The sequence below is a fragment of the Oratosquilla oratoria genome, chromosome 9, assembly GCF_046742065.1.
Source record: "Oratosquilla oratoria isolate Oo_2021 chromosome 9, ASM4674206v1, whole genome shotgun sequence".
In the NCBI taxonomy this organism is placed as follows: Eukaryota; Metazoa; Arthropoda; class Malacostraca; order Stomatopoda; family Squillidae; genus Oratosquilla; species Oratosquilla oratoria.
Window position 1 is genome coordinate 54,764,407 of NC_134785.1, and position 26,598 is coordinate 54,791,004.

Below are 26,598 nucleotides of genomic sequence, written 5' to 3' on the forward strand. Positions count from 1 at the left end.
CAGTTTAGAGAGTATGTCAGTTACGCAGGGACAACTACAATAAATATAATCAAGATGCTGATATGGCAGCCTCGCGTATCCACTTGCTCCTCATGCCGCCTACGTAGGCGGCACCGTATGGAAGAGGTTAAGGTACATTAACTATTATTTTTAGTTTTAGTCAAATATTTACCCAGTGCTCTCTTGTTTTTATAAGAACCTACAACATATACCACACAAAAACATCCACACCAAAACGCACACTCGGATCATTAAACAAGCCCTTCAAGACAGACCACCAAAATGAATACTCCACCAACAAATCCCAGACACAAGCATCCCCAAAGGAGAAAATATATATTCATATCAAGAACTTTTCCCCCTTACAAGGAAGGTAGCCAAGTCAAAGGCATGTACCTGTTCCCACCCATTCCGCTCCCCCCCACCACCCCTTCCTCCATCTTAGCTCCTAATGGATGATAGGTCATCCTTGTATCCTGCTCTTTGCCCTGGGTCAGAAGCAATGCGGCAAGACACAGTACATCCACAGCATGGCCACTTCACTTAATCAGCAACTCCCTCTCTCCGTCCCCTCATGCAGAAAAAGAAGACTTGGAAAAATCACCTTTGTGCTGCATCAAAATATCATTCACGTATACCCCCTACCATCCATCCCCTGTCCCTCCCTTCCTTTCATAACAGTATCATCTATATACAGCCACTCTCCATTCATCCCTAACCTGCCTGGTCTCTTCTTTGTTTGATGCTCCCTTCACCCAATCCATCCATCTCATCCTTGATCATCCCCTCAAGGTCACGCCCTTCACATCTACCTTCCACACCTCTTTTATTAATTTTCACTCTTTCTTTCCATTTGTCCAAACCATCCCAATACTCTTTCGTCAGCCCTGTCATCTAATTTTCCACCCCAGCTCTCCTCCTCACCTTCTTGTTTCTCACTCTATCCAACCTAATAACCTCTACCATATTTCTCAGACCTTTCATCTCAAACACATTCAAACTTTTCCACTTTTTGAAATTCTCTTAAATTCCATGTCTTTGCCCCATAATGGAAAGAAATGGGAGGTGAGCCAGTTGTTGTTTGCTGATGACACTGTGTATGTGGCAAGGTCAGAGGAAAGATAAAGAGAATAGTAAATACCTTAGGGTATTAAAACAGAACATTCGCCTCTTGAACCCTGCCACAGGCAAAGTTGGACCAAGGGCATAGTTCATTAAATTCCATGCTACAAAGTCCTCTGTGAGGGGCACCATCCTAGCCCTCTGATAGGAGGGAGTTTGTGATATTAAACCATATCAATTTGGTAGTGCTGGTCTGGATAACAGGACATATAGGGAAAGTGTAGGTGCCTAGGTTTGTTTCTGTGTTGCCAACTTGCAAAAGGTGAGGAAGGAGAGGCACTGTTGTGCTGCTCTCCTTAACCCTTTCCATACAGTGACACCTACGTAGGTGTCACGAGTTGCGAGTGGTTATATGAGGATGCTGGTGTTAGCGTCTTGATTATATTTATTTTGTAGTTGTAGCTGAGTGACCCCCCCCATATTCTGTGAACTGGATTGAACATATTTTCTGTGGTTATAGATATTCAGAGTGAAAGAGAATGAGTAATACAGCTACAACTTTATATTCAATAACACGAGTATTGTGACGTATCATCTAATCATCATACATCAGGCAGCTCATGCTGCCCACAAGAATTTGACTCATATTGAAGAGGTTAACAGGAAAAGAAAAATGGTAGAAGTGTGGATTAGAGGGAAGTTGAAATTTTGTGAAAGAGTGTGGGTTTGTTCTAAAGACCAGGTATAGGTCCAGTAGGACTGCTCCTCTGGATGGAAGTAGGTAAAGTTAAGGTTTTCTAGATGTTGGTTAATTGGTGTTCCCCTGCAGGGGAACATTATGGAAGTAGGTAAAGTTAAGGTTTTCTAAATGTTGGTTAATTGGTGTTCCCCTCAGGGGAACATTGTCTCAATGTCCTAGTGCCAAGGTATGATTTATTGATGTCATAATACGGAAATAAAAAATGACTTATTAGCTAAACAAAATGCATGAAATGTGAGTATAATTAAGATTTAGATGGGGGTGATTTGGTGTTGAGAGATGTGGAGGAGCTAAAAGGAGGACCTGTCTGAGAAAACTTTTAGTAAGAGATGGGGTGTGGAAAGACATAATGAGGATAACCAAGGGTCCTTACAAGGCTTTATCCAGACAGTTGACTGATATTTCGCATACAGGCATGTTGGTGTTCATCAGCTAGAAGCATGATGTCAAATTATGGGGTATAGATTTGTAAAACTTTGAATTTTTCTTTTTCAGGTAATTTAAGATGTCATATCAAGCGTGTGCATCCTGTGAATATTGGGGACCAACATGTGTTTAGATGTGATTCTTGCCCGTGTGTTTTTAAACGTTATGGTAGTCTTAATGCTCATGTATCACGGGCTCACTCGTGTGAAACAGCTCTAGTAAGTCTCTTCCCATTATTTTAAAGTTATTTACCTTCAAGACAGAGGCATACTTTATGAAAATTTATCTAGTTAGAACTGGATGAATTTATTCAGATTCTTGGCAGACTAGACTAAAAGACTACTTTGATTTATCAAGGCTTCCTTGATTTTGTATGTTGTTGGTAATAATGAAAAAAAAGAAACACATTGCAATAACTTGAATGAAATTATAAAAGTATACCACAATTGAAGAAGTAAATGACATAGTAGTGTTTAGGAAAAGTAATAAAACTGCATGAGATAAATATTCATAAATATACTTTTAAATAGGGCTGGTTTTTTGTGCCTAAGTATTTATATGTTTTGTTTTCTTTACATCTGTTTATGCAGGTGGTAAATAGCAGTGAAAATTTCCCCATCGAAGTACAGAATGTCATGAAGCAAATTCATGATCTCCAGAAAGCAGGAGGTGGAACAGATATGAACCACAAGGTATTTTGCATCTCTTTCATTGATGATTCCTTCTCCTCTATCTTCATCCTTTCTTCTTGCATAGCCACCTTGTATTTACCGTATTGCAGTATACAGGAAAGGAACAATATTCATTGAGGTCTCATCTCCTATCCTTTGATTTTCTAACATACCTAGACTTCCAAGTCTTTCTCCTCTTTCGCTTTTGTAATGGGTTCACTTCCTAAGGAATAGTTTAAGGATGGTCTTTTGCCCCTATTTTTCATTTCCAGTATTTCGCATTTTTTTTGGTATTGAACTTCATTTCCCCATTCTTGGCTCCATGCAAAAATATTGTCTAGATCAAGGGTTCTCAGCCTTACTTGACCCATTCACCCCTTTCACCATTTGTCTGAATGTCATTCCCCCCTCCTTTCCAAGATTGCCTGTTTCAAAAAGTGCATTCTAAATAATATGCAAATATTACTAAAAACCCTTTTATTTTTTTCCAAACTAGTATATGTTTTTCCCATATTAGTATAATTCCAGCCCAGGTGACAGGCCAGATAGGCCAAAACCTATAATTGCTCTCCTCACCACGTAAACTGACTGTGGTCACAAATCACCCCCAGAAAACCCAAAATTCCCCCCTGGGGGTGAATTTCACCCCTAATGAGAACCCCTGGTCTAGATCTTTCTGCAGTAGTTTACCATCCTCTCCATTTTTCACTCTTCTCATGATTTTTGTGTCATCTGCAAACATGTTGGCATAGATTATTGTTCCTTCCATCATGTCATTGACAACAAGAAACGTTATTGGTGCAAACACTGAACCTTGTGGAACTCCACTCATTACTGCTCACCATCTTGACATCTTATCCTTTACTACTGTCCTCATGTATCTTTCCTTCAATAAATATTTCATCCATTCTAGTAGTTTGCCACTTTGTCTTCCAATGTATTCCAATTTCCACATAAATCAACTATGAGGTACTTTATCAAATACCTTCTATAGGTTGAGGTAAACATAGTCATGCAGCACATCAGTTGCTCTTGAGTTAAAACTTAAAAGGTTCGAGACACTTCATAACTTTGTAAGAGACTGCTGTTTTCCTCTACAATCATCCCATACACCAGTGCTACATTATTTTCAGTGAAAAGGGTTTGATGTGTTTTGTATTGTCTGATTCCAGTTCCCATACATTGGAGAGTAAAGTTATATTCTATTTTGAGTTTCAGGAACTTGCAAATCTAATCTCAGGTACTTCAAATAATAATAATAACGAGAGTGAAACTGAATCTATGGCAGTGCAACAGGAGGAGGAACAGCAGCAGCAACAGCTTCAGCAACAGGAGCAAGTCAGGGAAGTTGAAGAACAGTGTCAGCCAGTGAAGGTGAGTGACATATGGCCTATTCAGGTGACATTTCATTTTATTCAGGAACTGTGGGTCTATTGGTAGAGATCAGAGGCTTTATTATGTAGTTATGAAAGATCATCTTTGTTAATTGTTGAATGTTCGGATATTACATTTCTCAGTAACATTATTTTATTTTTAGGATGTGGAGTTTATACTAGTTAATCCCAAGAATGAGGAAGGTTTAGAGGAAACTTCAGCCACTTCTGGTAATAACCAGGGTGTAGGTTTCAGTGTGTCCACCAGCTCTTCAAGTGTAGATATTGTGCAACAAGCCCTTAAGAATTCTGGCATTACTCAGCCAAAAGACAAAGACGTTAAAGATGGTAATGGCAGCTCATATGTTTCATCAGTAGAATATTGTATAATATATCTTTGATATAAATGCCTATATTGTTATAAAGAATTATTTCTTTTCCTAGGGAGTTGTGTACACATTATTAATTTAGCCTTTTTTCTTTCGTAGGTGTGGTCATTAAGAAAGAGTTTGGTGCAGATCAAGGGGCTGAAAAGGACAAGAAGAAAGTGGCCTTCCTTACGCTCATCGACAAAAACATTGATGGATCAGTGAAGTGTGTATTGATATTAGTTTCTAGTTTGTGGGTATTCTTTAACTAAAAAATACAGTGGCTTAGATATCTACATACTAAAAAAAGTTTAGATTAACTAAATTTGTGGAACTCAGAGTTACAATAGTGGATACTTGCATGTGGTGATCTTGCAAAACAGTTGTTTGAGAGCATTATCATCTGGCCCCTTGTCCTCAAAACCCATCAACTCTTTCAACTCCTGTAGGTATAGCCATGAGAGGCTGGGACTTAGTCATCAAACTGGACCCAAGATCAACCATGATTTTTTTTTTTTTTTTTCCACTTGTACAAATAACGAGTACATACAATTGGATACTGCTCTTCTCGTCCTTGTACTAGCTGGTGATGAAGAACCAGATCCACTCTTAGATAATGCATTTCAGTGAGACCTCTCATTAATGGACGTTTATTAGCTGTGTTTGCTGTGTTTTCGGTGTTTTGGAGTGGTTTTTGGGTGGCATAGTGATTGCACGCACCAAACAACAGCACCAAAAACACCGAAAACACAGCAAAAACAGCTAATTAACATCCGTTAATGAGAGGTTTCACTGTACAGTAAAACCTCGGTTCTTTATCACAATTCATCGTAGAAAACTGTTCCAAAACGGATTTGGTTGTGGACCAAAAATGTTTACTGATCTGCTGGATACAGCTTTATCATGGTGGTATTTTTCCACAAAACTTTGAATTTTGCCCATCAAGTCTGTTCATGTTGGTTAAGAATTGATATTTTGACCAACTGCCGGTGCAAAAAATTCTTGACTTTTTTGGTCGAGAACCGATTTATATGACTTGTGAGACTTTCTAGAGCCAAAGTTCTTCTGTATTTGTATTTTGTCACTGGTAACTAGTACTTCTATACTTGGTGACAGTATTGTTCTGAAGAGGTGTCATACAAGTGAGTGAGGAAGGGCAGTAGAAAGGAGTGATAGTAAAATGATCAGGATTGTGTTACGTGTACACATGGGAGGTGGTGGATAGGGTGGTAAATAGGTTTTTAATGAATTATATTGTGGTACCCAGGAGAAGAGTAGGAAGAATTTTGGATGTACATGTTCTTAGGGGAGAATGGGGGAATATAATTATTTTATTTTATTTTATTATTTTTTCCCTCCCCTTAAACTGTCATGTACCATCTCTTTGAGTATATATTTCCATTTTTTGCCTCTATCCCCTATGTTAGGGGGAAGGAAGAATTTTGCCACCATGACCCTCTTTGGGTCGTAAAAGGCAACCAAGGTGGGATGGAGTGACTGGACTAGGTATCCTCCTCTCTGTATCCCTATCCTACAAGAAGTCAAAGAATAAGAGGGTCTGGGAGATTTCCAACCAGACCCCTAAGCTTTGGGTCTTTGAATATGTGTGGGTGTGGTACAAATGAGAGTAAAAGGGAAGAGATAGGCAATATGTATGTGAGAAGGAAAATGGATGTGTTGGCATTAAGTGAAACTAAGTTGAAAGGGAGGGGTCATTTTGAGTTTGGGAGTATAGTATGGAGGGTGTTGGGAATGAAGAGAGGACAAGGGAAGGAAGGGGTGGTTCTGCCAGCATATACCTAGTTGTATTATATGGGAAGTGAGCTATGCTCCTAGTGACGAGTCTTTGTATCTTTCAGCATTAAGTTTGTTCTTATACATACATACATATACCAAGGCTTTTTCCCCCTTACAAGGGAGGTAGCCAAAAAGGAAAAGGCATAAAATCATTCCCACCCATTTCATCCCTGAATACACTCAACACACTGTTGATAATAAAAGTTGTTGCCTGGGGTTTCACTGAGTGGAAAACCCACATCCCCACAGTGGCTGGCAATAGTTTGTAGGCCCTCTCATAGACCTCTCTAAGAAGAGACTTTGGACTGTTGTCTATGTTGTGTTAGTGTAGGACTGTTTCGTGTCTCACTGGCTGAAAGCTGGTCAACCATGAAATAAAAGAAAAGCAATCTCTTCGTCTGTATTTTGTGTTTATATTAATTTGGAGGGAGGGTATGTAGGGAAGAGAACAAATTAAGAGACTTCGACAGTGTGCAAAGTTTCTAAAGAGAGTAATGGAGTGAAAATATTGAGAACCACTCTTCTACTGCTTTTAGGCAATGACACAGAAACATTCCTACACAGGATAGAGGTTCTAAAAAAAAATTCCCTCCATTACCCCCTTTAGGAACTTTGAACATTATTGTGGTCTTTTATTTCATGGTTGACCAGTTATGAACCCCAAAATTCTTACCATTGCCCCCTGGTTGAGAACCATTGTAGCTGGTGGAGGGGAGCAGTTGCTGATTGTCAACTCTCTATTGGTGAAAAGGTGTGATAAGTACAGAAGAAGCTCATAGATCTTGGGTCTAATCCATAAACAAGGTGTCAAACCCACAGGGGTTTAAATTTTTTTGAAAAGGGGCAGCTGTGCTGTCCAATAGTGCAAGATCACCACAAACAGGTATCCATCATTGATCCCTAACACAATTGAGAATTAGGTGAATGAAAATTACTTAACAAATACTATCAAGACCAACAATTTTAGTACTAGATACCTCCAGATATAAGCACAAAAGAGAAAACCCTCCTATGACACCAGAATAACACTCTTCCCATGGTGTTTAGCTTGTAACTCAACATTAAAACAGTATCAACACAGAATTAGCCTTGTGGTAGACAAAATGTCCCCAGCACAGTCACTACACAGACACAGAACCCTATCCTACATTGCCCTACATTTACCCCTTTCAGAAACATATGAAATGTAACATAATGTATGACACCAGTGTGAGATTGCCCACCAGGATAGAGGCACTGGTGAACTACAATCCATAGCAACAATACCCATTTCAGACAGCACTACAGTGTCCTCTCTCAGCAACCTGTGGGCTAACCTTTGGCGGTGTCTAGATTCTTTGGGGCCATGAGTCACCTGAAAGAGATCTCAGGCAATATAGTGTTATTGTTGATCTGTGAGATCTCAGAAACTGTAAGCCTATATATATAAATATATATACATTTCTTTCCCCCCTGCCTCCCTTGTAAGAGGGAGAAAGCCCTTGGTATATGTATGTGTATGTATATATATATATATATATATGTACTATAGCCGCCATAAGTTTGGACACGATAATGCTGACATCAGTACTTATGCCACAAATTGGAAGTCCCTTGCCCTCAATATCCCGAGTGAGCCAGATATTTTTTCTTATGCCTGGTGGTGAGACCAAGGTTGGCTGCCACCAAGGCATGCAGTGTTTCCAGGGTCAGTGCTGTTTGAGATTGGGCAGGGGGAGGATTACGTGAAGCTCTGTGCTTTGCCTTCGATTTTACGTAAATTCTCAGTGGTTTGTTATGTTTCAAGGATGGTGGAGGGAGCAGCGTTGCACTGTGCGAAGAGACACACCACTTAATAACCCAGGGTTTTCCTGCTCTGAATTTGTTTAGCAAATTTACGAGGAGACTTGTCTATCTCATGCTTGATAATATTTAAAGTGAGTGTTGTGAGTTTCCTGAGTCTGCCACAGCGCTGACATAGGGTAGGTAGTAACACCCCCCCACCCCAACCATCCTTGAAATGTAACAACCAGCGTTGTACTGAATGCACTGTAACTCCTATATTTTCAGAGATTTCCTTCACAGAATGCCCTGCCTTAAACAGGGCCACTATAGCAGTAATCTTGTCACATTCAATTTCATGTCCATTACCCATAACTGGCAACACAGATGCCAAACCACTGAGAATTTATGTAAAATTGAAAGCAGAGTGCGGAGCTACAGAAAGGTAATCTTCCCCCTGTCCAATCTCAAACAGCACCGAGCCTTGAAACACTGGATGCCCTGGTGGCAGCCAACCTTGGTCTCACTGCCAGGTATACAAATAAATATTTGGCTCACTTGGGATATTGAGGGCGAGGGAGTTCTAATTTGTGACATAAGTATTAATATCAGCATTATCGTGCCCAAACCTATGGCGGCGATTGTATATATATATATATATATATATATATCTGATATATATGTATACATGTACATACATATGCACAAATGTCACAAGGCACATGTGAATCACAAATATGACGAGTCCACTAGGAAGAGGAAAAACATAATCTGTGTGTTTTTCCTCTTCTTAATGGACTCTGCATATATATATGTATATGTATTTATTTCTATTTATCCATTTATTTATCTTTTTTCTTCTTTTTATTTATTTTTTTTATTATTTTTTTTGCAGGCGTTATGTAGTTCCTGTCAAGATGGTTGGCCATATTAAGTGGCACGTTTGCATGTATTGCTCCAAGGAATTCAAGAAACCGTCAGACTTAGTCAGACACATCAGAACCCATACAAATGAGAGACCTTTTATGGTAAGAGAAAAAAATTAATCCAGAAAAAAAATCTTTAGTAATTGTGTTCAGTGTATTCTTGAATTTCAGTTGAGACCATTTTTTCTTATGTTTCAGTTTATTGCTATACATTGTATTAGTAACATTTCGTTTCAGTTTTTGATTCAGCTTATCCTTATACATCGTACTAGTAACATTTTTTCATACCTTTTATTTGGTTGAGAGGATTTCTTTTGATTGAAGTGGGTGAAAATGTATAGATTAGGGATCCCCCACTCTGTATTTTTAATAACAATAATTATTGCCACTAGTTACACAGAGTGGAAGACTTGCATCCCAAAGTGGCTGGCAATGTTTTTCAAGCCTTTCAATAGATCTCTATAGGAAGAAACTTTAGAGTGGTCTGTATTGTATAGATGTTGGTTTGTTGTTATGTCACTGAGTAAAAGTAGAAGAGCAGTTGTTGGTTATGTGTAAGAAATGTAGTTGAAGTTGATAGAGGGGTCTAAGATCCATTACAGAGATGAAGTGTCAGCCACTTAGGGTTGCAGTTTTAAGTTTTAAAAAATATGCATCTTTGCTGTTCATCTTGCAACCACAAACAGGTATAAAAGAGACTGGAAGGAGGAAATCAACTGGAACCCTCATATATAGGTCTTTAACCCATACATCATCAGGTCAATATATAGCTCAGATAAATGCTGGTGTCAGCATATTTAAAAAGAAAATTGTTTGCATAATTTGTCTTAAGGTAATATAAGATATAGGTAGAGCATGGAAAAAATTCTCATCTGTGACCACTCCTCAATAGAGACACATGAAGATTTTAGAGAAAGGATAAGTTTTTGGTAATGTACTACTATCTGAGGTTAGTTCTGCTGCATTCCATAATTTTGAAGTGCAATACACCTATGTGCAAAATATTTTGATTTTGTGCCACTTTTTCATGGAAATATTGGTTATGTAATGCATTATTTTTGTTTATGGTTTATCTGTTATGCATTTATGAACTTGGGATAGTTTTTTACTCACACTCAGGAAGCAACTGCTATGGCAACTATGACAACATTAAATTAATACTATTGACACATAAGGTAATGGAATGTTGTGGCATTAGATTATTGCCATTTTTCTCTATGGATTCAATGAGTGTATGTCATACAAATGAGAATAAAAAGGAAGAGGTTATTATATTAGTCAATCTATATATACCAAAAGCTTTTTCCCCCTTATAAGGGAGAGAGCTAAGTCAGAAGCATGTACCTATTGCCACCTATTCCACCACCCTCTCCACCCCTCAAATCTCAGCTCCTCATGGATGGTGGGTCATCCTTGCATCCACCAATTGCCCTGGGTCAAATGCAATGCAACAAAACACAGTACATCCACAGCAAGGCCACTTCACTTAATCAGTGACCCACCTTCCTCCATCCCCTTATGCAGAAAAGGAAAAGATGGGGACAAATCTCTTCGGGATGCATCAAAATATTCACACATAAGCACCCCTACCCATGCATTTCCCATCCCTCCCTTGTGTAACAATATCATCCAAATACAGTCCTTTTCCACTCATCCTTATCTCCTACCTTTTCCCTTCCTTGCTCAAAACTCCTTTCACCCCATCCATCCATCTCATCCTTGGTCATCCCCTCAAGCTTACTCCACCCACCTCTACCTTCCGCACCTCTTTTACTAATCTTCCATCATTCATTCTTTCCATGACTAAACCATCCCAATAATCTTTCATCAACCCTATCTGCCATCTTTTCCATTCTCGCTCTCCTCCTCACCTTGTTTCTTACTCAATCCAACCTCATCTCAAACACATTTAAACTTTTCCTCTCTACCTCTATTAAATACCAAGTCTGGCCCGTACAATGCCACCAGCACAATTACCCCCTCATACAATCTCTTTTTTTGCCTCCATTCCCAGTTGCTTATTTCTCATAACATTTTCTGTTCCCCCAAGGCATTTATGGCTTCTCTCAATCTACAGTTTACCTGCACCTCCATTCCTCCCTTCCCTGCCACATGTGACCCCAAATACCTAAAGCTATCCACTTCCTCTAGCCGCCTTTTAGACTTCTACCTCACCGCCATCCTCTGCCCTTGCACGTCTCATCACCTTGGCATGAAGATATATACACAAAATGGTGTAATAACGGTGGTATCGGGAAACATTCATAAATAAAAAGAAATAGACTTAATCGCATGACCATGCTCAAGTGACAAAGTTTTGGGAAGAATATAAATGTTTTAACGGAGGGTTGCACCAGAGTAACCAGTGGTAATGCTAAGACAGTGATGGGGTTCAGCCTCTGTCTTCTCTTTTTCTGAATGAGGGGACGGAGAGGAGGGGTCGCCAATTTAATGAAGCAGCCTTGCTGTAGATGCACTGTGTCTTGCAACCTTGCTTCTGACCTAGGGCAGTGGACGAGAAGCAGGGATGACCCATCATAATGGAGGAGCCAAGATGAGAGGGAGGGAGAAGGGGAGAATGGGAGTGAATTTTATGTCATTGTTTTTTTGCTATCTCCCTTGTAAAGGGGAAAAAGCCTTTGGCATATGTATGTATTACTAGCCACCTTGCTTTGCGGGTAATAGCTAATCATGTGGAAGAAAAAATTTATCTTCATCATCATTATCGTCAATTAATTATTTTTTTCTTTTCCAGTGCAATAAATGTTATAGAACCTTCACAGTCAAGTCATCGCTAGTGGCCCACCTTAAAACCCATTCAGGTATACGTGAATATGGTTGCACAAGGTGCGAAAAGAAATTTGCCACCCAGGCCTCTCTCAGAGTCCATACATGGTGAGTTTATTTGCTAGTTTTAGATTTATGTGACACTTGTGATACTTTGGTAACTTTAGTCTCTCCCTCCGTCCCTCCTTCCCTCCCATCTCTCCTTGTACATTTCCTTCTCTTTCCCTCTACTTTTCCCTCTGTCCCCCTTGTCACCTGTTGTCTCCTGTTGTATCCCACTGTCGCCTTCTCTTTCCTTCTCTTTACTTCTCACTCTGTCTTTCTCCCTCTCTTTCTGTCTCTCTTTCCCTCTCTATTTCTCTATCTCTCTCTCCCCTTTACCTCCCTTTCCTCCCCTCTTTCTCTCCCTCTTTTTCTTTCCCCTTCTCTCTTTCCCCCACTCTCTCTATCTCTCTCCCCCACCCTGTATCTCCTCTCTCCTTCCTCCCTCTCTCTCTCTCCCCCTCTCTCCTCTCTCTCTCTCTCACATGTGTTTATCGAGTGACCAAAATGATAAAATAGAGTAAATTCAACATTATTGTTAAATACACAAAATGGAGAATGATGAACGTGAAAGATGAAAAAGTGAACCAACGAAGTGAAGATGGGATGTATGCAGAGTAGAGTTGCCATTGGGTGTTATACCTAAAAAGTCTTGTGTAGTACAAACCTCGATATTAAACCAAAGGTTTGATAATAATGTATTTTCAGAGTATATAAAAGAAAGTGGAATATTAGGTAGAGGTTTGAAATTGGAAAGATAATCTAGGAATAAAAATGTCCCAAGAAATTGGGAGATTGTAGAATTGATAGAAGAACTAATTGATCTGAAAGCTGAATACAGTGCAATTTACAGAGAGGTGAACCCGCTAAAGAAAGCTAATGCCAAAACTAACAGAGAGCTTAATGATCTAAAAAAGGAATTGAACAGAGTCAAAAGTGAAAATGAAAGGATAAAAAACAAAGATGTACACAAAAATGAGGCTTTGAAAAACGAAGCTTAATATTTTCAACATTATTGTTTTATTTTCTTCCATTTCTAGGTTACACACTGGGCAGAAGCCTTACGCTTGCAGTCTTTGCAACAAAGTTTTCCGCACCGCCTCTCATCGCAAGACGCATCAGCTATCTCATATTGCTTCACCCCACAGACAAGCCCTCAAAAAGAAATTCATTCCTTTGCCCGACATTCCTCTTCAGGAGCCGATACTCATCACAAATGGAGGTAAGTACATGAAGAGACATGAAGATGAAAGGAAAATGCTTGGACTACCGTTGTTGTTGTTGTTCCTTAGACTGTCTGTAAGGAATGCCGTGGCTGAAACGGGGTTATCCCATAAATCCTTTATGATCCTGTATGATGAATAGCAGAGAGAATCATATCCCTGTTGCCCATCATCAAAACCTGTGAAGCCTTCTTGCTATCCAGAGGTGCAACCCCAAGAGGCCAGCACTTGATCTCCCCAAGATCGCTGTGCATAAACTTGAACTGTATATCCTCCACAATTTCACACATGGAGAACTGACAACTGGTGACCGCTCCCCTCTTATTACTTTCAGCTAATGACAAATAAGCAGCTCCACACTAAGGCAATAGAGACAGTAGTCCCAAAGATTTTTTACCCAGAGAGCTATGGGAGGCCTTGAGAACCATTGCCTGCCACTCTAGAGTACAGGGTTTCTAGTCAGAGAGACTTGAGGCAAGAGGCTTAGATTCCTTTTGCCTATTACAATAGAATATCAGTTATATGGGAGCTCCTTTACTGGAAATGGTGCTTAACTAGAAAAGAAAGAAAAAATTACCTGCCAATTGTTATTGTTGTTGTTGCTGTTCCCTAGACTGTCTGTCTGAGCAGTCCCATCTCCCCAAGGAATGCCATGGCCGAAACGGGCCCTGCCAATTGTTTATATTACTGGCCGCTAGAGTGCAAAACTTCTGTTCTAATATTTGTGTTGATAAATTGATAGTGTACACATGTACCATACAGGAATTTGAAGGTACGTAAGATAAATTGGAAAGTAGATGGTGGGACTCCATGAGAATTGCTACTTTCGTGTATACTACAGTTAGGTATATGTAGTATAATTGAATGTTAGGTTGGCATCACTGTGATGTGGGGAGTTGGCATTATTGTCAAAATGCTGGTCAGAAGAATATCCTGGAAGGGTGTCTTCTTGTCGGTAAGTGTTGCTAGGGTGTGGATGAAAGGGAGCTCCCATTTTTTCATTTGTATTTTTTCTGTACCTAGTGGACCAGAGTTCAGCGAAATGCATCTGAATGAAGGAGCTAAATTTAGGGTAGCAGAGCATAGGGAAGCAGTAGTAGTTGGCTTGTTGTTCCATTATCCAGTAGTAGTGTTAGTAGTTTGGTATCTGGAAGTGGTTGTTCGATGGTACATAAATCCCCCACAAAGTCGAGTGTGGGTTGCTTCACCAATCAGCTGGACCCACAACAAGGGAAAAGATGAGAGGATAGGAATTTTGTGCCATAAGCTATGTAGACTTGTCAACTCTCATGTAGACAAAAGGGAAGTTGAGTAGTGAATTGATAAAACAATTCAGTGGTACAGGGGACTTTGTTGGGTGGTTAAAAAAGACAAAGTTAGTGGATGAGTTGACAGAGGTTAAAGATTTTGCTAGCTTCATGCCTTTGTTTTTGGAAGGGAATGTGTTGGCATTATACCTTGAGATGAATAAACAGGATCAGTTAAACATCAATAAGATCAAGAGTATATTGAAAGAGGCTTTTGCACAAGGCATATTTGATGCATATGTAAACCTGAATAGGATATGATGATTAGGAGAACAATAGACATCTTTGACAGTGAAATAATATGATAATTAGGAGAATAATAGACATCTTTGCCAGTGAAATAAGGAGATTAGCTTGGTGGACAGAAGAAGGTTTTGAAAGGGCTGTGAAGTTATCATTTGTGACTGGATTCCCTGACCATATTTTAGTGAAATTACAACAGACATTGGATGTTGAGTCCGTGACTGGATACTTTATTGGTTAGGGCCAGAATCTTGGCAGCAAGAGGTGGCAGTGGTTACTACTGGACAATCAGTAGTTGAGGCAGATCAGCAAACTTTGTGCCACCACCAGTGTGATCAGCCAGGTAGAAGAAAAGGAGAGTTTTGTGGATTCAACCAATAGGAACCACCTTGTTGTGATGGGGGGACTTGTGTCCCTATGATCTGACAAGTGATGCTGGCTTTGGCCCCTACTCTGCCCTACATAAGGGGAGAGGGTTACCCATGCTAGCAAGGTTGTTCCCAGAATTAGGCTGCCACTAAGGACCAACAGTGCCACCCAACAGAAGGACCCCCTTCTGAGGTCGTCCAGTGCTGTATGGTTGGGTGTCTGGGCTGGTATGAAACATTGGAGGAGGTCACAGCGCTGTTGTGGACAAACTTTAGAATCTTGAAGATTCACTTTTTAAAACAAGTGGCCCTATGGGGATGAGATGCCTTGTTCACAACAGCCAGCACTTGCTCCTGTTGTAATCCTAGTAGGTGGTTTCCCTTGGCCCCTGGAGCCATTTAAATCATTATAACAGCTTGATATACCACTGCCAAGTAATGTCGTAACACATTTTTATAAATACACTAAAGACCCACTGTTGATTGGATTAAGAAAAGAAAGGAAATAACAATTTCTGTATATTTCAATCACTGGCTGTGATCCTCTTCAGCGGTATTCCACTGAAGAGGATCACAGCCAGTGATCGAAATATATGGAAATTGTTATTTCCTTTCTTTTCTTAATCCAATCAACAGTGGGTCTTTAGTGTAGCTCTATATATACTTCAAAACGCCTTTGGTCTTTGAGAGATGGTTAACCAGATCCTCAAGATGCTATTCTCTGGTCGTGATAGTGATACTACGCATGCACAGGCACCTGTACTCCCCCTTATGCTGTTTCTCATACTGGAAGACCCCATGGGTCACCTGCTAAGTCCTGTCTTGACACTGAAGTTAATAAAGGTCTATGCATCCTTATTGTACTGTGCTGTTAGTTATGCATTCAAGCCTTTCAGAACAATTCTCCACATCCATCTCAGATATGATGGTGACTTAATTTCCAATCAGTGCTCTGTGACATTAACATCTGATAATACTGCCAAAACTGCTTTTGAGGCAATAATTTCTCTATATCTTGGAGACAATTTAATTGCTGAGATTATTTGATCAAGCAATGCAACTGACAGCAAGAATGATTATTGTCTTAACCTCTTTGATGATGCTGAAGAACATGCTACCAAAGTTTGCTGTGCTCCTACACTGTCCTGGTTTGTGGCATTCTGTTTTGTAGCTTTGAAATCTTTTCTGGCCCTTCAGCTTTGGGGTTTTTTAATTTCTTTGTGGCTCTTTCATCTTTACTGGTGGGGGGGCCTGGCTTTAGTGTCAGGGTTTTTTTTTTTTTTTTTTTTTTTCCTCCTCCTCCTGTTTTCTGGCATAGTGGGCTTGAAGCTAGTTTTGGAGAAATGCTTGTTGATGATGTCACATTGCTCTTGGGATGATGGTACCTTGCCCTCTGTTACACCAATTGTTTCATGGGGTGGTGGGGGGGGGGGGTTGATTTCTAGTTTTTGATGGTTTTTACTGGTCTTCCTATTAAGCAATTATCATTTTCTTCCATTAATTTTGTTAGTTTTACCAGTTCTTTCTGTTTGTTGTTGATTTGATTTGTGGTATTTCTATTGAATCCCTTTAGTTGTTCTTTTTCTTAATTTCAGCTATAGGGCAGGCAACAGTAAGGTAGGCACACAATTTTGTAATGGTGTTATTTCAGTGTACTGGATAGTATAGTACCCTGACCCACAAATGTATGGAAATCACCAGGTGTCTTGACCAAATTATAGGGAGTTGACATTTGATTGAGTATTACTTGAGTGTATACTCTTTTTGTAACACACTCCACAAAGCATCTTTCTTAACCCTGTCTTGTACCTTCTTCAAGTCCAGAAAGAAAAAGAAAATTCTTACCTTTTGCTAAATGCTTCTAACATACCTGTTTTTAAACAATACCAACACAAAATTGCCATGGAAACAGGTACCATATGTCCATTATGCAGTCACATTGCAGAAGACACAACATAATGTCTTACACTACCCATCATTCACAGAATTCAGACAATAATACAGCTTCTTCTGATTGATTTATAGGCCAGCCTGGTGGCCTTGGTCTGCTACCCTCAGGCTGTGGTTCTCATAGAAAAGAGAAGCGAGAGTACATGTTAATTGATTATGTATGATATTGATTCCTTGTTTATGGCTCTTGTTCAGTTAGATATTGTCCCTTCTTTTGTACAGGTCAAGTAAAACAAGTTACACGTCATAACCAGTCTTACCTGAATGAATCTTTGTCCCTTCTTTTGTACAGGTCAAGTAAAACAAGTTACACGTCATAACCAGTCATACCTGAATGAATCTGGAGAGGCGCCCCCTGATCGTCCTCACAAGTGTCGTTACTGTCAGTCAGCGTTTAAAAAGTCGTCTCATTTAAAACAACATGAACGATCACACACTGGCGAGAGACCATACGAGTGCCAAAAATGTAACAAGTAAGTATTGCGTATGTTCTGTATATAGGAGGACTAGTACTCTTTTTCATACTTGAAATGGCAGAGTGCCAGTTTACCTGCATATTTTATCACCAAAGTTGCAAAATTGGGTATATAACCCTGCCATCATTTGTCATTTTAGCTACCTCCCGTGTAAGGGGGAAAAAAGCCTTTGGTACATGTATTTATGTATGTATCATTTGTCATTTATCAACTCTATCCACCAGGTCATACACATATACATAATTCCTTAACATTTACTACCTGGGAGTGAACAAACATATGCCAAAGATAAGTGGAAGGAGGAAGCAGGAATAGGACAGGTTCAGCGGAAAGTGTGGGATTGTAGAAAAAAACCAGGGACATGACTAGGTGGAAAATGGAAGAAGAGAAGGAGCAACAGAACAAAAGAAGCTTAAAAACGAGCTAGAAATGCCTATACAAGAATTTTTAGGGATGAAGAAAGTGATATTGAAAGAGGTGAAGTAGATATATCCAAAGATGAACCAAAAACTATTTTACAGGTTCATAAATATATTGAGACACAGGGAAGCAATCACTAAGGTCTTGAAGGAGGGTATATCTTAGGCAGAAATAATGAAGGGAATTCTCTAGTTGGTCTTCGCAACCCTCCAGGAAAGCAAGGGGAGCAAGAATTCAGGTTTGGAAGATATAAATGTAGAGGTGAAGGAAGTGCTCAATATCCTGGGATCATTGGATGTGACAGAAGCATCAGGACTTGACAGAATCTCAAACTGGATACTTAAAAATTATAAGGAACAAGTGATGGACAAGGTTCACAGTCTTATGTGTTCCTTAAAACAAGGCATTGTGTCACTTGATTGGAAAAGGACAAATGTAATACCATTCACAAAGGTGGAGTAAGGAGACACCACTAAATTATTGGCTGGTATTTTTTACTAGAATAAAAGTGAAATTATGTGAAAGGATTGTGAAAGATTGATAGACCTATCTTGAATAAATGAACATTCTGACTCAGTTTGGCTTCAGATGTGGTCATGTGTGTAGAACCAAAGGTTTACTTGAGACTGATTGATGTCCTGCAAGAGAGTGGTGGGTGGACTGTGCATACCAAGACCCAGAGAAAGCTTTTGATAAAGTATCTCACAGTCAACTTATATGGAAAACGGAGTATTTTGGAGAACTGACAGGCAAACCACTCGAATGGATGAAAATTATTTTTTTAAGGGAAAATACATGAGGACAGTAGTAAAGGAGATGTCAAGACAGAGAGCGGTAATGAGTGGAGTTCCACAGGGTTCACTACTTGCGCCAATAACGTTTCTCATCCGTGTCAATGACATGATGGGAGGTACAACAAGGTATGCTAACATGTTTGCTGATGATGCAGAAATCACGAGAAGAGAGAAAAACAAGTACTACAAGCTGGCTGAGTGAGTTAGGGTGGTGTTACTTGCAGCAAAGATTGAGGGGATGGCAGTTGAAATCCTGCCACCAGCAAAGTTGAACCAAGTGTATGGTTCATTAAATTCCACACTACAAAGCATGTTTTTTGGGCCTTCATGGACCTGGAAAAGGCACTGTGGGAGGTTTTGCGGATATACGAGATAGGAGGAAAGCTTCTAGGAACTGTCAAGAGTTTTTATGAGAGTAGTAGAGCTTGTGTCAGGATTACAAACGGAGAGAGTGAGTGGTTTGAGGTAAATGTGGGACTTCGTCAAGGATGCGTTATGTCGCCCTGGCTGTTCAACTTGTACATGGATGGGGTAGTGCGAGAGGTAAATGCAAGGGTAGTGGGCAAGGGATTGGAGATGGTTAAAGAAAATGGAGAAAAGTGGGAGATGAGCCAGCTGTTGTTTGCGGACGACACTGCGCTTGTGGCAGGATCGGAGGAGGGATTGAGGAGGTTGGTGACAGAGTTTGGGAGAGTGTGTGATACAAGAAAATTGAAGATAAATGTGGGTAAAGGTAAGGTGATGAGATGTACAAGGGGTGTAAGTGGCAGTAGACTGGAAGTGAGCATTAAGGGAGAGTGACTGGAGGAAGTGGATGGTTTTAGATACTTGGGTGCAAATTAGGCGGGAAAAGGTGGAGTGAAGGTGGAGGTGGAATGTAGATTGAGAGAAGCAAGTAAATGCCTTGGTGGATTAAAAAGTGTAATGAGGAATAGACATTTGGGAATGGATACTAAGAGGAGACTATATGAAGGAGTGATTGTGCCAACAGCACTGTATGGGGCAGAAACATGGAACATAAGAGAGGAAGAGAGAAGGAGTTTGAATGTGTTTGAGATGAGGTGTCTGAGAAGTATGATGGGGGTTACTAGGCTGGATAGAGTGAGAAATGAGGAGATGAGGAGGAGAACGGGGGTGGAAAGGGAGTTGGGAGATAGGGTTGATGAAAGAGTATTAGGATGGTTTGGACACATGGAAAGAATGAGTGAAGAAAGACTAGTAAAAGAGGTATGGAAAGCAGATGTGGAGGGAGTGAACATGAAGGGACGTCCTAGGATGAGATGGATGGATGTGGTGAAAGGGGCTTTGGGGAAGAGGGGAATGTCTATTGATGAAGGACGAGAGAGGACAGAAGACAGAGGTGAATGGAGAATGGTTGTATATGGATGATGTTGTGATGCATGAGGTGGAATGGGTGGTGGGATGGGTGTTGAGGTATGTGTTTGAACAAATTTACGAAGAACGAAAGGATTTCTCCCTGTCTTCTTCTTTTCTGTATAAGGGGACAGAGAGGGGGGTCGCCAATTTAATGAAGCGACCTTGCTGTGGATGTGCTGTGTCTTGCGACACTGCTTCTGACCCAGGGCAGTGGACAAGGTGCAGGGATGACCCGTCATCCAGGAGGTGCTAAGATGAGAGGGAGGGTGGAGGGGTGTGGAATGAGTGGGAATAATTTTATGCCTTTTCCTTTTTGGCTACCTCCCTTGTAAGGGGAAAAAGCCTTGGTATATGTATGTATGTACAAAGCCCTCTGTGAGGGGCACAGTCCTAGCCTTCTGATAGGGGGGGAGTTTGTGACAAACCATATCACAAGCTATTGCAAAAAGGTCCAGACACTATTTTTGCATGAAGCCAAGAATGGGAAACAAATTTCAATACCAAAAAATACAAAGCACTGGAAATGAGCAATATCTGTAAAAAACCATCTTTAAATTATCCCTTGGGAAGTGAACCCATTACATAAGCAAAAATGAAATATTTTGGTGTGTTGTTGACAGACATATATCAGCAGGATTGTTGGAGAAACATACAGCCTACTGCAGAAGATTGAAAGTTGCTTTTCATTGTATGGAAGAAGAAATGATAAAAAAACTCCTTGAAACCCTGATCTGTCCAAGACTGGAATATGTGTCAGTCGTGTGGTCCCCACACAGAATGAAGGATATAAGCAAGATTGTGAGAAAATTGAGGGAAGCAATCAAACAGGTTCCCAGCCTGGCAGATAAACCTTATAAAGAGAGAAAACATTGGATCTGTCAGCTGTGAAAGATTGAAAAGAAAGAGGTGATATGATCACTGTATTCAGGTGTCGTCACCAAAGGGTATAGATTGCATTGACAGAAGATTCATCTTAATCAAGGATAGGGAGGGATTTAAGAGGACATGAGAACAAATTAAGGAAGACTACACATCTTAAGGATGTGAAGAAATACAGTTTTCCATATAGATGCATAAAACTTGGAAAGAGGTGATATGATCACTGTATTCAGGTCTCGTAACCAAAGGGTATAGATTGCATTAACAGAAAATTGTTCTTGATCAAGGATAGGGAGGGATTTAAGAGGTCATGAGAACAAATTAAGGAAGACTACGCATATAAAGGTTGTGAAGAAATACAGTTTTCCATATACAGTGAGACCTTTCATTAACGGACGTTAATTAGCTGTGTTTGCGGTGTTTTTGCTGTGTTTTTGGTGCTGTTGTTGAGTGCGTGCAATCACTGTGCCACCCAAAAACCACTCCAAAACACCGAAAACACAGCGAAAACACCCCAAACACAGCTAATTAACGTTCGTTAATGAGAGGGCTCACTGTAGATAGCTTAGGTGATATAACCCAAGCTGGAGCATTACATGAATTCTGATTGAGATACGATCATTGGAAATCAAGGATATAGATTAAGTTCGAACTATACATGAATTTGAGGCTAGGTATGATAAACTGCAGAGCAGGAAATGGGACCCAATGAGTATTGTTCCCTTCCTGTATATTAACATTAGGTAAATACATCGCAAAAAGTTTGTTACCCATTATAAGGGGATGGTCAAGTCAATGTTTACATTCATCTCACACCCATCCAAAACCCATTCGCTGTTCCACACAATTTAGCAACTCATGATTTCTGCATCATCTCTTCATCCATTTACAACCATTCTCTATTCACTCCTCTTTTTTTTTTACCCACTTCCCTGCCCAATAGACATACCTCCGGCATCCAGTGTTATGAAGATGGGAGGCAATGAGGCGTCTTTGATGCCTACCTCACAGGACCACTCCACCACACACTTACCTGTCTCTTCACTTACTAGTACAGCAACCCCTTGTACTAGTATGCATTTGATAAGATATGTACATAAAATATTGATCAAAATATTTTCTTTCCAGGCATTTTATGTCGCATAGTGTTCTCAAAATGCACTACAAAACCCATTCGGGTCATCGAAGCCACCGCTGCCCTGTGTGCCAGGACTGCCTAGCAACTAATAGCAGCCTTAAACGCCATCTGACTACTCACAGCAATGTAATATTTGTTTAATATTAATCAGAGTAAATTAAATTAGGTGACATTTTGTATGGTAAATGGTTTTGTTAAAAGAAAAATAACTTATAGTGTGTATATTTTACAGGATCGACCGTACATGTGCCCTTACTGCCAAAAGACTTTTAAGACAAACACAAACTGTAAAAAACATATGAAGACTCACAAGCATGAGCTTGCAATGCAGGCAGTTAGAGCAGCAGGGTCCAGTTTGCAAGGTGACAGTCAACAGGCACTCATCACCTCAAATCTTTATAGTCAGCAACAGTCAGGAAGAAGCATGGGTGGTTTAACAGAGCCTGAAATGATAGTGCCCGATCTCAATGGAATAAGTAACGTGTTTCAGGAAGATGACTTTAACCTGGAAACTCCTGGAACTGGTGAGAATGCGAATCAAGACCAGAACAACCAGGAATCAACTCAGTTGCATATATCTGAAGCCTTTGCTCATAGTCTAGAAGGAACCACTCTAAATCTTGCAGATCTTCCTTCAGGTATGGAGCACTCATTGGCTGGAGGGGGTTCTGTCATTATTGCAACACCTTCAGCTCAGGTTCAGTCTACCTCAGTTGTTTCTTCTTCAGAAATTTTATCACTGACAACAAGTCTACCCCAAGCCAGTAGTGCCCTTCATAATCCTGTTGTGACCAATTCACTTCACCAACCAGTTGTTACTAGTGTTCTTCAGCCCACCGTGTCTAGTGCCCTTCATCAGCCCTCAGATAGTGTCCTTCAGCAGCCTAGTGCCACCAGCGTTCTTCACCAACCAAATATCTCTAGTGTTTTGGCAGTACCTCAGGTTTCTACAAGCAATTCACTGTCTTTACCAGAACCTTCTCAGACAAATGTGATCCAAGCAGGTGGGCATGAGGAGACTGTGAAAGCAGGACTAGATGAAGCAAATGCTTTGTCCGAGGCAGAAAGTGGACAGTACACATCTGGGACTATATTAGAAACTGCACAAGATTTCTCTACATTGGGAGAACACCCAGGTTTTGAAATGGTTTCTATACCAACTTCAATGATTAGAACCAACAATAATGCATACACTACTCACGTCATTCACACCAGTCATCTCGGACAAATAAATGATAATGAAGAAGGAATGACAAACACTTCGAAACAAAATTCAGGTAAAACTGAAAATGTGTTGATTTATGGTTAATAAATTGTTTTGTTATCATAATTCTTATAAGAAAGTGGTTTTCTTCAGCACAAATTTTAATTAAAGGGGGAACTTTGGATGTATCAGGAGGAGGAGCGGCCTTAGGTGAAAGTGATGACGACGTTGGAGGCACAGCCCAACATAATAACCATACTACCGATAACGAAGCAGCGACTCTTCTTGATGCCAGTTTCGATACTCAAGGGTTTGCGGAAGGATTCACCCTGCAGGTTCCTGTAAGTTGTCTGTGTTCTAGTATTAGGATATCGAGTCAGTGATGGAAATTTATAGTATGTACATGCATGTCAGAAAACCTTTTCTTCTGTATAAGAGGTGTGACCAAGTCAAAGTGTACACCCATCTTACAACCACCCCACATTCACTCAAAACCCATTCATTGATACATTTTAGCATCTCGTGGATGAAGAGGCATTCCTGTCCTCAACCACACTACTCTGGTCAAAAAGGCAATGCAACAAGACATAGCATTTCCACAGCAGGGTCCAACAGCTAGAGCTGGTCTATCCCCATTGTGGTATAGTACAATACCATATAGAACAAAATACAGAAGTAGAAATAGAGAACACAATACAAAAGAGCATAATAATAAGTAAGACGTACATAGTACAATAGTGTAAAAAGTACATCATACATGTCTAGTCGGACTCACAGGACCAGGTTTGAGGAACTTGGTGATGGGCAATTGTGCTCAGCACTTCTTCATATCATTCAACACTGCCTTGTAGGGTGCCATAACCATATATCTTCACATCATTAAGACATGTAATATTTCTTAATTAGTTAATAAATTGACACAGCCCGAAGGGATTTCTCCCCGTCCGCTCCTTTTCTGCATGAGGGGATGGAGGGGGGGGCACCAAATAAATGAAGTGGCCTTGCTGTGGATGTGCTGTGTCTTGCAACACTGCTTCTTACCCAGGGCAGTAGACAAAATACAGGGATGATCACCCTGCCATCCAGGAGGTACCAAGATAAGAGGGAGGGAAGAGGGTAGAGGGGAGTGGAGTATGTAGGGAATGGAACAGGTGGGAGTAGTTCCTATGCCTTTTTCTTTTGGCTACCTCCCGTGTAAGGGGGAAAAAAAAGCCTTTGGTATATGTATGTATGTATGTATGACCTCTTATAGCCCTATCACGTGCAGTGCATGGGAGATTTGAATGAAACACCCAGTCTAGTTGGCCTCCTGGTCAGGTCCAGGAAGTGAAGAAAAGAGCCTGTCTCAATGTCCATATATGGTGAGTCCAGACACTGGAAGGTTCACTGAATGATATATTCAAGAACAGCTGAAGTCCAAGAGCCATATTTTAGTAAAAAGTAAATTCTGGACTTGTCGTAGAAAAGAGTTTATTCCGATGTTTTGAACCCCATCCAGGGATCGTCTTTAGGGATATATGATATGTATATTCCTTACTGGGATGTCTGTATGATAGGGTAATGTCGTTAGCATTGGCATTCTTAATCCAACTCAGTATTATTCTTTTCATACCTTTTGCTTAGCAGATTTATTCATTGTAATGAGATGCATTAAAAAAATTTGTATGATGGACAAGTGATAACAGACATGGGAAATGGACACAAATATTATTTTCTTATTTTTAGATTGGTATGAAATACAATTACAAAGTTGATTATACAAATTATAACACTTCTAGCAGCTCTTGACTTAATGCTGGTTATAATTTATACTCCAAAGTGAGAAATAAATAATCACAAATAGGGGTTCTATTTTTTTTTTTTTTTTTTTTTTTTTTTTTCCAGGAAATTTGCCCAAGACTATGTTCTCATATATAGGATGCACTTCACTTCCAAAAACATGGGAAAGGGTTAAAAATTATACATAAACAAAGACAGTATGTGGGATTTGTAAGTTATGTATATCTACCATAGATAGTCTCAAGTAACTATACTATTTAAATTGGAATAATATTTTTTTTGTCATTTTAGGCTGGCCTGGATCTTAGTGCCCTTGGTCAGGGTGGAGAGATTCCTGCCGCTCAGTTGATGCAGCTGCTGACTGCACAGGAGGCTAGCAAGACCCATAGTAGTGGAGGTGAAAGAGAAATTGAGGAAGAAGCAGTAGCAGCTACTGGGGAAGAGGGCAGCGCTAAGGAAGAAAGTAGTGGATCATCAACTTCATTTGAGTGAGTCTGCTTTTCTGCATATATTAAGTTCCCTTTTTAATTGCACATGGGTGAGAATTATTTATAGTTCCTTGTTAACTTATGGTATGCTGAGAGCTGGAAAAAGGGCTGACACAAGACAGGATGTCATCATCGTACCAAAAATCCTCAGTAATGCTACCTGCCCCAGACAATCGTTTATTCATGAAGCACCCTGTTGCCACACTGAATGGCCAGAGCATGCAAGTACATGAAAACCTCATCATACAGGAACTTGTTTGATACACACATGACCTTCGTTACCCATATAAGAAATCTCATTGGGAGAAGAAGGAAAATACGGAACGTGTTATTTCTACAAAGGTCCACCACATGCGATCTGCTGGATGCAGCTTTCACAATATATTGGTTGACTACTGGAGCCCAAAAAAATATCAATTTTTTTTTCATTGCGAACCAATTTGTTCAACTTGTGAGTTATTCAAGAACTGAGGTTGTACTGTGTATGTTTGTATATACAGACGCTCCTCAACTGACGTTTTAGTTACGTTCCGAACGGCTGAACGTAAGTTGAAAATAAACGTAAGTTGTTACTGTACGTTCTAGTAATGTATGACCATTCATACTGTACTATACATCCGTAAATTCTATTACCGTATCTTATAAAACACCCCTAAATCATTAATTATACACATAACATTGTAAAATACAGTAAACTTCCACTTATACGAACTCCAAGGAGGATTAGAAATGTCCGATTAACCGAAATGTTCGGTTAATCCTATTTTGTATGTTTCATTCCCGTAGTGTAATGTCCTCTGCAATATTCGTACCTGTAAACTTAACATACGCATGGAAATACTTATAACGTTTGTGCCATGTAAACAATGGACGCAGCGTCATGCGTAAGTATCGTTTGAACTACGGAGAGCGCGCTAATCTAAGAAATTCACTCAAAAAAAAAAAAGAAATTACAGTCAGTTCAAACGTAAAATCAAAA

The 26,598-nt window shown here is 40.0% G+C and overlaps 1 protein-coding gene across 5 annotated transcripts in view; it reads left to right on the forward strand.

The window, feature by feature from the left end:
* The window catches only part of LOC143028419 (uncharacterized), a 71,157-nt gene that overhangs the window by 34,256 nt on the left and 10,303 nt on the right, over positions 1–26,598 (forward strand). For 3 of the 5 annotated variants that reach the window (XM_076190470.1, XM_076190471.1, XM_076190474.1), the window contains 13 exons: positions 2,318–2,466; positions 2,839–2,940; positions 4,132–4,293; positions 4,457–4,640; positions 4,781–4,886; positions 9,114–9,246; positions 11,900–12,039; positions 13,014–13,195; positions 17,357–17,537; positions 22,139–22,274; positions 22,381–23,425; positions 23,524–23,693; positions 25,423–25,619. In XM_076190470.1, coding sequence (XP_076046585.1) covers positions 2,318–2,466; positions 2,839–2,940; positions 4,132–4,293; positions 4,457–4,640; positions 4,781–4,886; positions 9,114–9,246; positions 11,900–12,039; positions 13,014–13,195; positions 17,357–17,537; positions 22,139–22,274; positions 22,381–23,425; positions 23,524–23,693; positions 25,423–25,619 — 2,887 coding nt within the window. The remainder of the gene's footprint in view (positions 1–2,317; positions 2,467–2,838; positions 2,941–4,131; positions 4,294–4,456; positions 4,641–4,780; positions 4,887–9,113; positions 9,247–11,899; positions 12,040–13,013; positions 13,196–17,356; positions 17,538–22,138; positions 22,275–22,380; positions 23,426–23,523; positions 23,694–25,422; positions 25,620–26,598) is intronic. The other 2 variants (XM_076190473.1, XM_076190472.1) reach the window with 2 other exon arrangements.